The 18,525-nt window shown below is 40.7% G+C and overlaps 1 protein-coding gene across 1 annotated transcript; it reads right to left on the minus strand.

Moving 5' to 3' along the window:
- Nucleotides 1–4: 4 nt before the first annotated feature.
- On the minus strand, nt 5–17,985 carry dhrs11a (dehydrogenase/reductase 11a). Its single transcript, XM_061740110.1, has 7 exons — nt 17,638–17,985; nt 4,304–4,513; nt 3,419–3,513; nt 1,456–1,585; nt 1,183–1,275; nt 1,034–1,099; nt 5–934 (listed from the first exon to the last, which is right to left on the minus strand). Exons 1-7 carry the CDS (start codon nt 17,767–17,769, stop codon nt 893–895), a joined length of 768 nt encoding a protein of 255 aa, XP_061596094.1. The 5' UTR covers nt 17,770–17,985; the 3' UTR covers nt 5–892.
- Between the last annotated feature and the right edge of the window lie 540 nt (nt 17,986–18,525).

Raw genomic sequence — 18,525 nt, forward strand, 5'->3', positions numbered from 1 at the left:
AATATCTGGGAAACAGTCTTTATTAATTCATTAAAGGAGAATTTTCCAACAGAAGGGAACATGTTTAAGGGCATACATGTGCACAGTTAGTTTCCTCCTCGCCGAGAGACGCTGGATCTTCCTTCCGATAACTCCACACAAATGAATCCAAAGTGCACAACAAATAATATTACACAAGCAAAAAAAAGGTGGACTGCAGAAAGTCATGCGCTTGACACGTAGGGAGGTGACTAGGCAAGCCTTCCCAGGCTCTTTTAGCCATTATTTATTGATCATATGTTGGATAACAAATCAGGATAAACAGACCGTTTATGGCTACTCATAGTGGGTGTGACATGGCATCATCTAAGATTAGTTCATGAGACGACAGCTAAATTTAATTAAAAATTATAGTATTTATTAAAAAAAGAAAACAAAAGTTATAATTCTTATAAACAGCAATTACTTTTTTTTTTCAATTAAATTTCAAGAAGATATGTTGTCGGGGCTACAAAACAAAAAAAAGAATAAAAAAAAGAATAAACAATGTGCAATCAATGACATCTCTTCCCTCTGAAGTAATAGCTGTGCAGATTAGTGCCCAGCTCAGCAGCAACTCTGCTAGTTTGTTCCTACTTGAGAGTCGGCTCGCCTCGAGGCTGAGCCCAACGACTGCCAAGGTTGCTGCATTCAGTAGTATTTTTGTAGTGGTTTTCTAGAGTCCACCCCCGTTTATTACCTCGCCAGCCTCTTGAAGGCTCCACCTCTCCTTGATCACACCCCTGCAGAGCCAACACAATTGTAGTTTACTGGTTTTACAACCCCACCCTCTCCCACCCAAATGCCCAGCAGAGGTTGCTAAGGAGTCACTGTGTCTGCCAGCCTGCTCCTCCTGCAGCTTCCAGGGTCACTGCTATGATACCTGCTCTACTGGCCGCATCTGCACATCTCCAATCTATGGACACACACACAGAAAAAGGCAAATTAAATTAAAGCTTACCAACTACACAACTCTTGATCCACAGTAAAAGAGTAAACAGACAGACAGATATACCTGGACATGAGAAGGGGCACCAAGGACAAATGTGACTGCACTGGCTACATCCTCTGCTTTCAAACACTTAAAAATGGAGAAAAGTGATTATTGCAACAGCACTTGAAAGTATGACATGTCTTAGTTGTTAATGAGATGCAGTCGCATACTTTGATGCTCTCGTACACTGCAGCTGCTTTCTCTGGATCATTGTTGTGTAGCCGGAAGGCAAATTCAGTCTCCACTATTCCAGGTGATATACACTGCAGGGATGACAAGACAAGACGTTTATTGAACAGCGTTCGGTTCATTGCTCCTGTTGGATGTGTTCTGTGATGGAGACCCGGACTGTTTACACGTTCACCACGCTGACAGATGTTATGTGACTTCAGTTGCTACTAACAGCCCACACCTTGGTGCTATCATGGCGACAGCTTACTCACAGTGGCTCTGATATGAGTCTTTGCCTCTCGAAGCTCTTGTCGTATACCCTCAGTCATAGCCGTCACAGCATATTTAGTGGCACAGTAGAAATGCACATCAGCACTTGGCACTACCCGATGCCCACTCATACTGGAAAAGGCAGAGGAAGGGAAAGGCAGATAAGAAATAAGAGTTTCATTCTATAAAACTGCTATATGCAGGTTCAATGATTAAAAAAAACCCAACCAAAGTAATGTAAGCATATCAAAAATTTGCCTAGTAAAAACCGATACAGTCAGTAAATAATACTGTGCTGACCAGTGAAGTCGTAAGTTTGGTTTGGTCTAGCTTGACATATTCAAATGGGAGGAGGATGTTATGCCTATCAATGCCAAAAAATGCTGATTGTATTGGCTGTATAGACTACGTAAAAAAATTCACAGACAGACCGAGGGGGCAAATCAGTGAGTGGTCAGCAGTTGCTTCTTGATCGAAGTGCAAACAAATAAGTGCCAACAATCAAAGATGCATCCGATGCAGAATTATAGCATCCCAAACATCTGGAGGCATTGGGGTAATTGTATTCGAGCTACATCCAATATTAGAGCAAGCCATAGGAACAGAAGGGGAATCCTGTAAAGCAACGATAATCTGCTGCTAATCCATTCCTATACCCATGTTTGCTCTTTTATTCTATCATTTATAACAAACAACTTGCACAGCTGTTTTTTCCTCTCAGCCCATTCCCAAAGAGCAGCATGGGCTTTGTGTATGGTTATATTTTGTTTCCTGCATGTTTTGTCGGGAAAAGTGTTGATATAAAGTGGAGACTAGTCGGGTGACTGAGCCGCTGTAAGATTACGTGAATCCAGTCAGGGGCCAAGAAGGACAAACCCTCTTGTATTTGCACCACCATCAAAACAGCACCCTGTCCTGATATTACTTCTACATCGGTAGGTCGTCTAATCAATATGATAACATATTCAAATATCAGCAGCTCCTGTTGTTGCTGCTTAACAGTGCCACTGTACTGTATTTATACATTTGTTTTATGTTTTTTTTTTTTTAAACATAGAATATCCCTCATGGGGAAGCCTGGGTAGTAACTGTACAATAGTTGTTTTTTAACCCTTAATTCTGCAGCCACATAGCACCTATATACATAGGCTACAAACAGGACTTATGTTGTAATTAGCGTTTATAATAGTTCATTGTTTGCGTTTCCCTGTAATTACACCACCACGGCTTATATTGTGGTGCAGCTTCTGCAGTGATGAGTTTTCTCTTGTCTACTTACTTCATGTACCTCAGAAACAGTAACACAGTAAATTACGCATACCTTATGTGTTATCTGATGAGCTGATAAATGTTGAGCAAACAGTAAATTTCAAAGACATCCCAGCGATCTATCTTTACACGTGTCTTGAAAGTGACAAATAAATAATAGTAGCAGCAAATAAAAGGAAAGAAACGCAACGGTAACAAGCAGACCAATTTCCTTTGTTGCCATTCTTGTCAACACGACTCGTAACGTTCTGGGGAGGTGCACATCAGGGGTAAGCCTGCAGGGTGCCCAGCTACAGCCTGCATAAATCACCATTACACCAGGCGCTGACATGAACTTTCTCACGATATGCTGCCCTCATTTGGTCAGGAGAGGTATTGTTACACAGCGTGCTTTCAACTCCTCTGATCTACCTCTCTCAGATCAAGTTGATTTGAATTGTTTAATATAAACGGGCTTAAAAAAGGGAGCAAAGAGGTATGGGGGGGTGGGGGGATTAATTTGAAACAGATTCAGTGAATTCAACAGAAAAATTCCTTATGGTTTATTGCTTAATTGGCTGTTCCCTTATTGCTCCAAGTCCAAGATGTGCCAGGTGGGGCTCACAATTGGCTTTCCTTAAGCCTCCTGGACTAAAACCAAACTGAAAAAGCTAGTTCATTTGTTCTTTCGATTTGTAGGTTGCTTGTATAGCTTACCTATTAATATTGATGATGTGGCCGTCGTCCACATTCCTCTCCTTCATTGATTTGTAGGCCTCACGGGTGCAGATAGACAAGGCTAAGACGTTCACCTGCAGGGGAAGTGAAGAACGGCCTTTGACCATTTATTTAATCTAAAAAGATATTTATGAGATAAAGCATAAACCAAGCTAGTAGTACTTTTCAGCATATACAAAGTGCAATAATAGTAGCCAATACATGCTACGTAAACAAAAAAGAAATACGCGACAACTAGAAGTGATGAAGCAGTATCCGTTTAGCTGACTGATGCACACTGGGTCAGTGTGTTAAACCACGTGAACCTGCTGTCTCTCTACAGCTTGTGGTCCCTAAGCTTCTCTCCTAGTGACACTGATGGACAGCAGGTTAACAGCAGCATGGTAGCAAGATAGGGGGAGGTGACCAAACAAGGTCAGCTTACAGATTAAACACAGGCTAAAAATACACTGCTGTACCCATTGATGTGGGTTGCCATGACAACAGATGGGTACGCATTACAAATGCTGGACCTTGGAAACAGAAACTTCGGTGCAGGGGGTCTTAGTAGTCAAGAGCTTGATGAATCAAAATGTTAAGTCCCAAGAAAGAAGAGAAATAGCCCTGGCTTTCAGTTGATGGCGTCTGCTGTGCCAGGGCCTCTCCTCAGAGCCAATGAAGCTGCTTCTGTGTGGAGAACACAACCCCACTATTTGGCTTCAACTCTTGTTTCTTAAACGACACAAGCTCCACAAACACAAGACTTCCATTCATGTTAGTCAGCCATTTCAGCTCCCCCCTTGGCTTTTCTGTTTGAGAAGAGTAACCAGACAAGTTTTTTCCCAGCATGTTTTGGCCTTAGCATTTATATCTGTGTTCGCTCACCTCCAACATATTCCTCCAGCCCTCAGTCTTTCCACTGAGCAAGGGTTCATTGTGAGCCAGACCAGCGTTGTTGATGCACACGTCTACACCCTTGTGCAGGGTCTTGATGGCTGAGAACATGGACAGGATCTCCTCTTCGTTGGACAGGTCACACTTGTAAGGGATCAGTGTGCCACTGTAGCCTGCACTCTGACATTCCGCTGCCAGCTTCTGAAAAACACAAATCCCACCAAATTATAAATCAATTTTTGTCATATGACATAAACATAAAACATTTAATATGAGTGAACATGTGTTGATCTGACAAAGTAAAAAGCTAGAAACGTTTAACTTATGGAACCATAATTATAACACCCTACCACCTCAGGCCTAGAGGATATAGTGAAGAGGTATCCATAAAACTAACATTATGTCAGCTGGTCCATTGAAAACCTGTCACTTCCAGTGCAGCCAAAACCATATGAATGTTTTTTCATCATAATTAAAAAAGAAAATTAACATATTCAGATTTAAGGCCCATCTTAAATTGGTAACGAGAATAAAAACAGGTCTTAATTGGTTGACTGGAATACAACTGGGCTGAACTTCAGCTGGCTCTCCATCGCGGTCGGCTCTACCCTCAAGTGACACTGATCCCCTTACAACGTACAGCTGACTGAGTCGCTTGATTTCTGGCTCTGCGACAGTCGAGCAGGAGGCAGGGTGGATGATGAAGGTAGGGTTAATGCTAAAGATGATGCTGCCATTGCATCAGCCTGTTTGTTCAAGTGTCTGCCCCACCACAAGGATTACATGAAGAGAAAAATAACATACAATAATGGAATTTTCTTTTGTAATTTTTGGTATTTAATTAATCACTTTTAATGTTCATCTGTAACCTTTAACTCAGTATAGGAATCTATCAGCAATCTTCATAACTTAAAAAAAAACAAAAAAAAACAACATATATATATATATATATATTTATTAGTGAATGATTAAAAAACCTTGAGCGCTTTAATGCATTTTTATTGTTTTAAGGCCTATGTTACAATGCTCAGTCAGTTAAGCCTAACATAAGCTCAAAGATGGCCAAAAAATGTATTTTGCTAATTTATTTATTTTAAGTTATTGTTCTTTGCTGGTATAATGTCTGCTGGAATATTTAAGAAATGCTGGGAAATTAAAAAAATGTTCAGTTTTTTATGTTCAACAAATGTTTTCTACCTTGTAATTTTGTAAAAGATTTTTTTCTTTTAAAAAGCATGCCTAAATCAAATTTATTTGATTTACGCAATGGTGAAAAAATTGGCAAAATAAATGAAAAACTGCGAAGAACCATGTTCGGTATTCGGCCAAGTGTTTATTATTATTTTCGGTTTCGGCCACAAATTTTCATTTCGGTGCATCACTAATATATATATATATATATATATATATATATATATATATATATATATATATATATATATATATATATATATATATATATATATATATATATATATACACACACACACACACCCTCTCTTAACACTAAGCACATGCAGATTTCACTGTTCATCCTCTAAGGTGTTTAACAGATTATCCAGAGAAAGCATTATCCGAGCAAAGCTGTCAAAAGGATAAAACACTGAAAACACAAATGACTGGAAAAGTCTCTAATGCTCGTGCTGTAGATGGAAGAACAACTCCCTTATGTCCATTATCGGCATTATCTGTGTCGGAATTCACATTAGAGCAAAGCCCTTCACACTTTCCTGAACCACGGTACGGCCGGTTGCTCAGGCAGGAAACCAATGGATCCCACTACATTCAGAGAGGCGTTAACATAAAGAAGGGAACCGGGCCAGTTTCTTGTTGGAGAGGAGGAGTTAGCAGCATTACTGCGGTTGCGGAGGGAGCCGCAGAGCAAACAGGCTCTGATATCTGTCCAACTACAGGAAGTCTCTGGCTGTGAATCTCTGCGTTTCTGTGTGTGGGTGGGTTCTGGCACCAGCTGGACTGCTGTGGTCAGAACCAGCCCTCACACTGGTCACACCTCCGGCAAGGCCACAACAGCAAACCGATGCCGAGATAAACAACCTCTCCTGGCTTGGAGATATAACGGCAGCATACGCAGAAAATGCATTATTTATTCATCACAATGGAAAGGGGATGTCTGCGTTTACTCTTGTTCAGCACCAGGCCTTCAAAATATTGAAGCGGACCATACTGAAAGATTAAAAAAAAAAAAAAATAGAAGAATGTTATGAATGCATGGTACAGAAATGTGTGTAAGCAGGACTCCCAATCCCTTCTCGACTTATGATTCAATAGCAGGCAGTTGTACTTGCCCTGAACGGATCCACCAGCGTTCATAGACAAAGAAGTCTCCTCTTATTTCTGTGTATTGCAAGTATGTGCCTTAAAGCAAGACAACAGATTAAATATTTGAAGTCGGCATTTAAGAAGCTGCAACTATTCATTGTATGTGCAGAAGTAGCTCATGGTGATATATGAGGACGTGAAACAAACCTGCAGGAGTGTTCAATTTCTTAAGGTAATATTGTTTCAGGGAAAAGGAGTAGAAAAACAGTATTGACACTACATGGGCAGAAAAAAGTGGGATCTTACATTAAGTCTACAATGCAAGGGACCTCACTGTCTCACTGCGTTCATCAATCATTCACCCGCTCACGTGTCACTAACAAAAACAGACCAGCAAAAAACCCACCAGAGAGGTGGAAAGAGATAAAAATAAAGATGTTGAAGTGTTGAAGGCAAGATCTTCAAGTGCTGAGGCAGATCAATAGCACAAGGCAACGGCCATGATCAGAGACAGCTCAGAAATTAGATTTGTCTCAGGTTGCCTCAGGAATACAAAGAGAGATTGTGTTATTGGACACTGTGCTTCCTCTTATTATCTGGTAGGTGGCCCAGACAAAAAAGAAAAAAAAAAGTGTAATGCAGCCATAAAGTAATTCACCCGGTAATCCCTTTCCCCTTCCTCCATGATCAGTCTCTTAAGTACCTGCGACACACTAAACAATTTTGCCTGTCATAATCCATTTTCATCTTCATTACTGAGACTGTTGTCCAGTGATCCCAGAAAGTGTGCACGATGGAGGACAAGAGGGGGGGCTAGTGGTCAGAGAGTAAAAAGAAGGAGAGCTGGTGAAAGACAGAACGGAGAATAAAGTATGTATAATTCAGGCACATTGACCTTCCAGTTTATTTAAATTTAGAAAGGGATAGAAGAACGCAGTATCTTAAAATCCCCTCTTAAAATAAGTTTACAATTCATGAGTCATTTTAGAGAATCTAAAAAGAGAAACAGTGAGAACCTTAGTTCTGCTCTGCTTAACTCTTTCACTCATAATCCATCCCAGCTATAATTTGGCCACATTAAAAAATAAAAAGTCTATTTCACGTTCTGCCGGACAGTGATTGAGACAGCGAGGTCAAAGGTGACGGCGGGCTGTATAACAGGATTGCACCAGGCAGAATAGATGGTTGTGTGATTATCTACGGTTCAAACTAGAACACCGCTACTAAAAGGTCTAAAGGTTGAACGAGGTGGTTTTATCATTCTTCCTTTGAAAGATTGATCAAGAAAAGGAGATAGGAAAAATAATTACACCATTTGTAACCAACTGCTCTTACTGATATACCAGGAGTTTCCAAGCAATGAATGGCATCGTAAAAAGCACAGCTTTGAAATATTGTCACATTATAATACAAGCATGTATAGATATCATTCAGCTCAAAAGGTGAGCCGTGGTGATGACTGAGGAAGTGAAAGTAAATATAAGTTAGTTATCTTGTGATTACAAGAACATTATAAAAAACAGTCCAACACTATACAAAACTCTAAATCAGGGGTGTCAAACTCATTTTGCTTGGCGGGCCGGATTTGACCAATTTTTTTCTCGCTGCACGCTCAAAATAACAAAAACGGTGCGAACATTTTTTTTTTTTACTATTGTTATCTAATCCAATATCAGTTTAGTTAATTTTAAAAGGAAATATGCACTCTGTTTACACAGTAATTATATTTCTTCAGGATCTTTTCTTGAAATTTCTTGTTTTTTTTAAAATTATGTAAGATACTTTTAATATAATTTTACAAAGATAAACAGAAACAAGTATGTTTTTTTTTATATTTCGCTTTTTTATAGGAAATGTAATTAAAAGCAACATCTTTCTTATTACATCCGAGAGTTTCTTTGTGATTTAGAGATTTTTCCAGTACAATTAAGTGTATTTATTTTTAAAAATTGTCACGGATATTTACGCCAGTGTGCCGAAAAAGTCAGCACTTCTCTTTTACCGGTTTTACTTTGTCATTATCCTCGTATTCAAAACCCGAAATTCTCCAAATAAATATCTATCATCTTTTTTAGCAGTGATATTTTTCTTGCGAAAATATATAATAGTAGTCAGTTAATAAAAATAAATGACCGTCTACAAAGAAATAAAATCGGCAAGTGCATTCTAGAAAACTAAAAAAATGACGAAAACTGCTCTCTTTGTGGAATAACGATGGATTTGTAAAATAAATATATTATCGGATATGCTGCGATTCATGGCAATTATTTATGCCTTCCTTTTTAGTAAATTAACATTTTGTTTTTTTTTGCGTTGGAAACATCTCGCGGGCCGCATGAAAATCTCTCTCGGGCCGCATGCGGCCCACGGGCCGCACATTTGACACCCCTGCTCTAAATGATAAGTAAGGAAGTAAACTGGGGGTAAGTGAGCATCAAAGCCACCATCCAAGATGAAAGCTCCTGAAATCCATCGAGAAGATGGCATTTAATGATGCACTGCTTTGTGAATGGAAGAATATCAAAGGATGATGGAAGAGATAGAAAAAGATGGGAAGGTGAACGCAACAGTGGTGCCAGCGATAGTTGGAGCACTCAGACCTGTGGCTCCAGAAGAGCCCAGGAACAAGATCAGAGGTCTTGGTTCTGAAGTGTGCAGTCCCAGGAACAAGAACAAGGGAACAAGGCGAAACCCTCAGGCTCCCAGGACTCTGGTAGAGGACCTGAGCTCGAGGGGCCACAGAGAATATATTATATAGCGGTTATTATACAGTCTTGACAAGCTAAAAGCCATGACAGCAGCAAAGTGTTGTGTAACACTAGTAGAACCTGTGATGTTGGATTCTGCTTTCCTTGATGCAGAAGTACAAACCATGTAAAGGCGGTAGCAGATCTCTATTCCAAACAAGACAGAAAACAGTGCCAGGCTGAAACTCCCCCCGTCACTGACAGATCCACTGCAGGAACCAGCCCGATTCATAAGGCTCTTATTGACAAGGCTATCATACACCTGAAGGAACAAGTGAAACAGATCGAGTCCATGGGCTCTGTGTACCTGACCGGGGCCAGTGTTCAGCAAATGTGCTCTGATTTTAGTCCCGACCCCAGCTAGAAGCCACAGCAGTGTGCATGATGTAAAGAGGAGAAAACAGAGCAAAACAGGCACAGTGCTGCTTTCAACCACAGTCCAAACATTTTTGTTCCCTGCAGATACCAACCACGGTGCAGTTTATTCTGTACGTGATCTTCAAAGAAAGCATATACAATTTCTAACATCAGACAATCACCCAATAACAAATCAAATTGGACTGCTGAACACACAAAATCACCCAATTTGCATTCATTCTGCTGTTGTATAAACTAAACTGGGCTCATGCTGTACCTTACTTTGTGTTATTTATATACGTGTGTGTATTAGGGATGGGTGGTATGGACTAAAAAATGTATCACGATAATTTCTGGCATTTATCCCGATAATGATAAAAAAAATACCAATTCAACTCCACCTTTTTAACTATGAATCTATCTCACTCTCAGATCCGCCACAAAAACTCCTTCCTTCCTTCCTTCCTTCCTTCCTTCCTTCCTTCCTTCCTTCCTTCCTTCCTTCCTTCCTTCCTTCCTTCCTTCCTTCCTTCCTTCCTTCCTTCCTTCCTTCCTTCCTTCCTTCCTTCCTTCCTTCCTTCCTTCCTTCCTTCCTTCCTTCCTTCCTTCCTTCCTTCCTTCCTTCCTTCCTTCCTTCCTTCCTTCCTTCCTTCCTTCCTTCCTTCCTTCCTTCCTTCCTTCCTTCCTTCCTTCCTTCCTTCCTTCCTTCCTTCCTTCCTTCCTTCCTTCCTTCCTTCCTTCCTTCCTTCCTTCCTTCCTTCCTTCCTTCCTTCCTTCCTTCCTTCCTTCCTTCCTTCCTTCCTTCCTTCCTTCCTTCCTTCCTTCCTTCCTTCCTTCCTTCCTTCCTTCCTTCCTTCCTTCCTTCCTTCCTTCCTTCCTTCCTTCCTTCCTTCCTTCCTTCCTTCCTTCCTTCCTTCCTTCCTTCCTTCCTTCCTTCCTTCCTTCCTTCCTTCCTTCCTTCCTTCCACGCAGAACCATAAATCAGCTTTACAAAAAAAACATCAACGGGAATTTATCGTTGTTACCGTGAGATGACAAATTCTTATCGTGGGGAATTTTTTTGACGGTTTATCGTGAACGGTAAAATATCTCCCATTCCTAGTGTGTGTATATATATTATATATGTGTGTGTGCCTGTGCTTTCTTTTTTTTCCACTTCCCCTCTTTCTTTCCATGATAGTCATATTTATGTGATTACAAGTGCTGACTTGCTGCTACAGCTTCACCAAGCAGTCATATTAAATGTTTTCTCCCTTACGTATCACTACAAACAATGCAGACTTAGAAAAGTGGATTTCTTCGACAGGACTGGACAGGGCAGGAAGGCCCCTATGTCTCACTGCAGGAGGCCCAGAGAGGAAGTGTCAATGTTGGTAAACCTTAAGTCCTGAAATATGACAAGCCCGGAGAGGACAGCCCAGTGGTGGTGCGGGTGAAATGACTCATACGGGTCACTGAGCTGTGCACATCAGACTTTTTAACTACTACATGTGAGAAACAGGTTATATAAAATATAATGTAATTAAAACACTTCCACAATCCCCCCCTCCAGCAGTCTCAATTATCTTTATACAGTCAGGAATGCAGTTTTCTGTTCCTGTTTTTTAATTATGCAGGTGCAAATTTCTCATGGGGGCTCGATCCATGGAGATTATTAGTTAGGTATACGCTGTTAGCCGACGGCTCACACGGAAAATGTGCAGTCAGTGGAAAAGCTTTGCGTGGGCAAGACTTGTCAGCGTGAAGAAGCCAGAAGGTAACTTTGATGACCTCAGAAGAAAATTTACATTGAAAATAAAGCAGCTGTGAAAGTGATGACAGCAATGTTTTGTCTTACAGCTGATAACTAGTGACACAGCAAAAAGCATACCGTGAAAGCTAAATGACTGGACCATGACTACCTGCTGTATTCCATGTAAATGAAAGTACTCCAACTATTAAAAGGGAACTTGGAGAAATCCCAAAATAGCTTAACACAAATTTGCATCACTAAAAACATGAGATGAAAAGAAGGAAAAAAAAAGAAATTCCTGACAAAAACAAAAAGAGACATGCAAATGCAAAGTCAGTCAGACAGCGAGACAAAGGAAGTAAAGCCGTCTGACCCACTTCAATTCCTTTGAGGTGCAATCTGTTCACTGTGACACTAGCAGACAGGCTGTGCAGACACATCCCACAGGAGGTGATTGAGATGATCAGTGAGGGACTCGCTCTGTCTGCAAATCAGACCTTTATTCTGTCACTCAAGATTTTGAAGCATGACTGAGCGCTTTTTTCCCCCCATCGTTCAGGATGGGCGTCAAGCCGAGCCGAGTCAGCCAAGGTCTGAAATGAAGCGTCTATCTCACCTGCCAAGAGTGTCGAGTCTTAATTCAGGATCAGCTCACGTAAAGAAAAAGATGCTTGGGGCAGCTAAACGGGCAACAGACAAAAGTGCCGAGGTGTAGAGGCAACTGTTTGCAAAGCACTGCGTCTGTGGCAGCCAGTCAGAGTTTGGGTGCCATTGTAGCATAGCAAATTAGATCACCTGTACTCCTTATATTCTCCTCGGTATTGTGAGAATGTATGGTGGAGCTCAATGTTTAACAAATATTCTCTTATTTGGAAAGGCGTTGTGCAGAAAATCCCCCTCGTCTCTTGCCAACAGTCTATCCACTGCTCTCTTTTGCACTCAGAAGCTACAGTTTTCCTTTCCTGGTGTATCTGATCTAAAATCGAAGCAGCCAAACCATTGAATTTTGAAACGCACCTCTGTTGTTCAAACCTTCAAAAGCACTCTGCCCATGTCAGTCAGAGACTTATCATCTTGGGAGTTGTTCCATTTTGCACTTAGGCTTTGCTAAAACAAACGAACCTACCGGCTTCAAGAGTAAGAGATATTTAAGAAGCACATTAACATCTTCAAACACAAATATACATCCACCGATTATGATTATGATTATTATGATGTGACAGACCCCACCCCATTTCCACTTCTCCCTCTCTTCCTGGTAGCGACTTCTCAATAATCTCCTCTGCTGCACTAACCTTGACCTGCAGATAATGCAAAAGCATAGAAATGCAACGTGTGCTTATCTTAGATGTAAAAGATGTGGACACAGGTTCAGTGATTCTCCTAAACTGCCTCAGCCTGATGAAAAAGAAGATTGGCATTTCATCACAACTAAAAATACCAACTTCACTTGAAAGATTCAGTTTCCCAAAACAAATTCATAAAAATAGTTTCATTTGAAAATGTGATAAAAGAAAACAATTCAAGTCTTGAATACAACTTGGGATTTTAATTTTTCTGTTTGAGTTGTGTGTGATCAGCAACCATGTTCACAATCCCAGAACCGTTTTCCTACTTCATCACAAAGCGCTGGGTAAACAGATATGAAGATGGACATATGGGCTATGTGGGCTAGAATGCTTTAGAGCTCTGAGTCTAAAAGACTCTAAATCCATCTCATGTGGAAGAACACATCATTATTTTCCACAAAAGCCTCTTCCTGGACCCTTAAAAGATTTCACAAGAATTAATAAAGAGGAGCAGAGTTTCTGCTACTTGGCCTCATCGTCTCCATTCCTGAACAGAGCCCATGGTGACCATACATCTCCCTCCAACTCGTCGCTAACCCCTCCCCACCTACTCTGTATTCTCACTGGCAACAAAACAAAACTGCTGCCAGAACTCTCCAGTCCACTTTGTCGGAGTTTTGTTTACACAGAAAATAGAAGGCCTATGAATATGAATACAGTGCTCCTGTTTCCCCGCCGTTTCATGAGTTCTAATGGGGGGAATATACACTGACTAGAAGAGCTTTACCACCCAAGGTAAAGTAATAAAGACTGAAAGGGAAGTGAAAAACAATTGCTTGGTGATGCACTGACACATGCATCCTGCACAAGCAGCATGCCAGGTCTGGCACGACTGTAGCAAGAAAAAAAGAAAAAGAACAGTACTAGCTTTGTCCCTCAATTTTATAAGGTCCTTCAGAAATGATGAGATGCAATCATCCAACTGAGATTGGTGTATTTGTAGAATAGCATCCAATGTGAAAATTAAAGAAAAAAAAAGCCTGTTTTGCCTGTAATATAGAAAGATATTAAATGTTGGGTCACATCTTTGAAAAATTAGTACACTCTAGTGTACAGTTGAAATGTTGTAAAGTTGTGACCTTGTTTAGTCTTGCAGAAGTCACAGATGGGCTGACAACCAGTTAACCATTGACAGGAGGAGCCATGTGACCCGAGAATGAATGGACGGAGCTCGTCATTTGCACAACTCATACTCACTGCATGCTACTGCAGGGCTGGCTGTTATACAGTCAAGATGGAGCAAATGTGTTGTAGGCCTGAACTAACTGCAACTTTTTCTCACAAATACTGTAATTTCTTACTCAATTTGAGATGATCATCTTCAATTTCAGTATCCACTCTGCATTAGATGATGATTCTTAACATGTGCTGGAATGTTATCACATTGACTTACATTGACCACATGTGGCCAACATGAAAGTACAGTGTTTGTAGGTGCAACTCCTTAACATGAAGATGGAAAATCCTCTTCAATGAAGTGCATAAAACTCCACTACTTCCAGACACATTTTGTATAAAATTCTGGAGGGGTAACTTGACCAAAATAGACGTGAGAGGACTGACACTTCTGTTATCGGGAGTTCACTGTGTTGATAGCATGTCTTTAGCCAAGAGTGAGACAGAGTTGGTTATCTCTCTGGGCCTCCATGAGGCTTTTCATATGGTGTTACTGTCACAAGGGACTCACGAACTTTCGTTTGTTTCATTTACTAAGATACATTATCCCCAGTTTCACGTGACTTGTCAGTCTTGTTGGCAACTGATTGGGATGTTACTTCTTGTTGTAGCAAATTAACTGTGGCACATCTGTGTCCAAATCCAGAACATTTCTGTACATCAGAAGTCCCTCTTTTTTCCCCAACACTAATGCTTGATGTGTGCTTTCAGGTTACATTACATTCTTTCTGAGTATTCCTGTTAAATGTTAGGCTGTCCCTACATGCCTTCAAGTTTTGATTTCAATCTGAATTTGATTAATTGTTCATCCCCTAGCCAAGACCACAGAGCAATTTATATTAACAAATAAATGAATTTTAAGAGACAAAACATCACATTTCTTGTGTTCATTCACTGGCCATTTAAAGTCAAAATAAATGTGAGATTTTTCTCATGTCTTGCATTTTCCCTACCATAAAAATGTTTTCCAACTTTTGCACTAGAAACAACTTTTCTGTGTATTATTCAAGCATTTACATTATTGTGAGTTCTTAGAAGTGATGTTGCCACAGAGCTCTCGCACACTGCAAGCTGTAAATAGTGAAGACGCCCTGTGTTGTACAACATACTGTACAGCAGTAAGCCATTTCTGCCCTTGTGGTCCACAGCTCCGCATACTTTAAATATTTCCCTGCTTTGACACACCTAATTCAAATGACGGGGTCAGTGGTAGACTTGTGCACAACTTGATGATAAACTGATTGTCAAACATTCATTTAAATCAGATGTGTTGGAGCAGGGAAATAACTAAAAATGCAGGACAGCAGCCCTTGAGGACTAGAACTTGGGAACACTGATGGAGAACAACTGGGAGCCAAATTATTGATGCCGAGTGAATATGCGGCCCATCCCACCATGGTGTACCTTCCTTAACAAAACAATATCACTGAAAATTACAATGCAACATGGGATCACATAGGTGACCCCGTGTTAAGGAATGTAGACGCCTAAGTCAACTGGAAACAGTGGTAACAGCTGTGATCTTGTTTCATCTCTCCAGCTACTCACTTAACTTAAGCAAACAAAAAGTGACATTGTTTTGTTATGATTAAAATAGTTCAAATGAACCATTGTTCAAAAGCATTACAATAGTGGGCTATTAAACATTGATTTAATGAGGTTATACCTTCCTGTACAACACCTAGGGCATTCAAACATGACATTCATTGTTGAAATTGAGGTTTTGCAGACTTTCAACAACTCGCCTTTGGAATCTGCGGGGAAGCGAGAGCAAAGCTTAATTATTGTCTGACAAGATAAGGAAGGTGTGGTGCCTTATGGCTGATGGTTAGACAAGAGCTAGTGGGCTGGGCCAATGACACCTGCTTCCAACCTCAGCAGATACTGTGTCACACAAGTTTACTTTAACAAGGAATCGTTTTTGCCACACACTGACACTATCATAATTGTTTTATGTACAGCTGTGTAAGCTTGAACTTTTCCTCAGCATTTGATGTGGACTGATTGTGCCAATAAATATATATGACTCAAAAGCATGTTTAAAATCTCACCCACTCATTAGATCCAAAATCATTTCCAGTGAAGAAAATCAGAACATTCTCATCTATATTTATAGGCAAGGCAAGTTTATTTGTATAGCGCAATTCAATGCAAGGTAATTAAACAGTAAAATTACCGGTAAATTAAATGATAAGAAAAAAGGTTAAATAATAAAAATCATAAGTTGTTAAAAAGTAAAAGGCAGTACAGCAGGTAAGTATTTAATTTAAGAGTACACTTCAGTAAACAGTAATGTTTTTAGGCCTGATTTAAAGTATCTACAGTTGGAGCAGACCTCAGGTCTACAGGAAGTTTGTTCCACCGGTGAGGAGCAGAATAACTGAACGCTGCCTCACCTTGCTTGGTTCTGGTTCTGGAACCACAACAAACCAGATCCAGATGAACCTCAGGGGTCTGGGAGCTTCATAGGAACTAACAGATCAACCATGTATTTTGGTCCAATACCATTCAGTGCTTTGTAGACCAGCAGGAAGATTTTAAACTCTATCCTTTGACTCACTGGAAGCCAGTGTAGTGATTTCATGACCGGTGTAATATGGTCATGATATGGTCCTGGTGTTTGTAAGGATTCTGGCGGCAGCGTTCTGGATCAGCTGCAGCTGCCTGATTGATTTCTTGTTAAGGCCTGTAAAGATGCCATTGCAATAATCCAACCTAGTGAAAATGATTGCATGAATACGTGTTTAGACAGAAACTCCTTCATTCTAGCAAATGTTTTTCAGGTGGTAATAGGCAGATTTATTGATATGGCTGTATATTTATAGAGTACCCTTACTAAGCAGGCATCACCTGGCTTAGGCAGACCAAATGCTGTCACAGTCATCTATGATCTGAGCAGATTTATCAAAATAAAATGAAATTTTCCAATAGTATTAATCAATTGCATATCAGGGGTGTGGTAAGACCAGCAGGGCGACGCTGACATGACCAAGATCACCGCTACATTCACTGGGTGACAATCTCTGACTCAAAATGTCTCTCTTGGGAGAAGTTACAAGCATATCTGGTAAAAAGAGGAAGATTAGGAAGACTAGGAGGGATTTAGAGACCTTTTGTAACATCACTGATCTTGTGACGAACATCAAAGGATGTCAAGAAACTGTGACACTCTTTGCTTTTACTAAGGCGTCTCTTTTATTATGTTGGCTGCTTGGTCTGTTAAATTTAAATAACTATAAATACATACTAGATATACACATATGTGTGTGTATGTATAATATATATATATACATATACATATACACACACACACACACACACACACACACACACACACACACACACTATAAATACGGGGGAATGAGCTGAATGTACTACTGGATAATGAGTTTATAAGTAGACTAAAGGCTGATTTATGGTTCCGCGTTACACCAACGCAGAACCTACGGCGTAGTACGTTGAGCGTCGCCGCGTACCCTACGCCGTAACCCTACGGTTTATGCTCTGCGTCGATTTAACGCGGAACCATAAATCAGGCTTACCAGCGGGGGTAAAGGTCTGTAGCTTCAGCTGTGGAGCTACTGCTAACTAGCACATGGCTGCACAAATCACTTCTGACACTACTGCTATTATTTACTATTCTTATTTTTTTTCCTAAATATATACACAATTGATACGGCTCACCTCAATTTTGTCGACGTTCCTGGCGCAGCCCACGACCCTCATGCCGTGCTGGACCAGCGCCCGGGCCACGGCCGCGCCGATGCCCACCGAGGCTCCGGTCACCAGGGCCACCCTGCCCGTCCACCGCTCCATCTGCACCGGCGAGCCCGCAGTACCGCAGTACCGCAGCCGCACCCCGCTGCCCGGCCCAAACGAGCCTTTTTAAGCGGAGAAGTGTCCTGTTAGTGTGCGGTGCTCACAGCGCGGGAGCCTGCTGTCTGGTGTGGTGGTGTACGCGGCGTCCAGGACGGCTGGCGACAGTGTGTGCACACCGAGCCATGCGCTCCCCCGGCCCACAATATGAGCGAGTAAAGGCTTGTTTCACGGCACCTCCCACTCTCTTTTTAGAGCCAGGGGAGAAATGTGTGGTTGTATAGCGCCACCTGCTGGGGAGTCTGGCACAAAACACATGCAACCATAGACATAATACATAGACGCCTATATATGTATGTATATATTTATATATATAGATTTCTGTAAGTATATATATATATATATATATATATATATATATATATATATATATATATATATATATATAGGCGTAAACTGTAATTTTTTGTGAAGAATCAACAACAAGTGGGACACAATCATGAAGTGGAACGAAATTTATTGGATATTTCAAACTTTTTTAACAAATAAAAAACTGAAAAATTGGGTTTGCAAAATTATTCATCCCCCTTAAGTCAATACTTTGTAGCGCCACCTTTTGCTGCGATTACAGCTGTAAGTCACTTGGGGGTTTGTCTCTATCAGTTTTGCACATCGAGAGACTGAACTTTTTGCCCATTCCTCCTTGCAAAACAGCTCGAGCTCAGTGAGGTTGGATGGAGAGCTTTTGTGAACAGC

Source organism: Cololabis saira, chromosome 14, assembly GCF_033807715.1.
Source record: "Cololabis saira isolate AMF1-May2022 chromosome 14, fColSai1.1, whole genome shotgun sequence".
NCBI classification, from domain to species: Eukaryota; Metazoa; Chordata; class Actinopteri; order Beloniformes; family Belonidae; genus Cololabis; species Cololabis saira.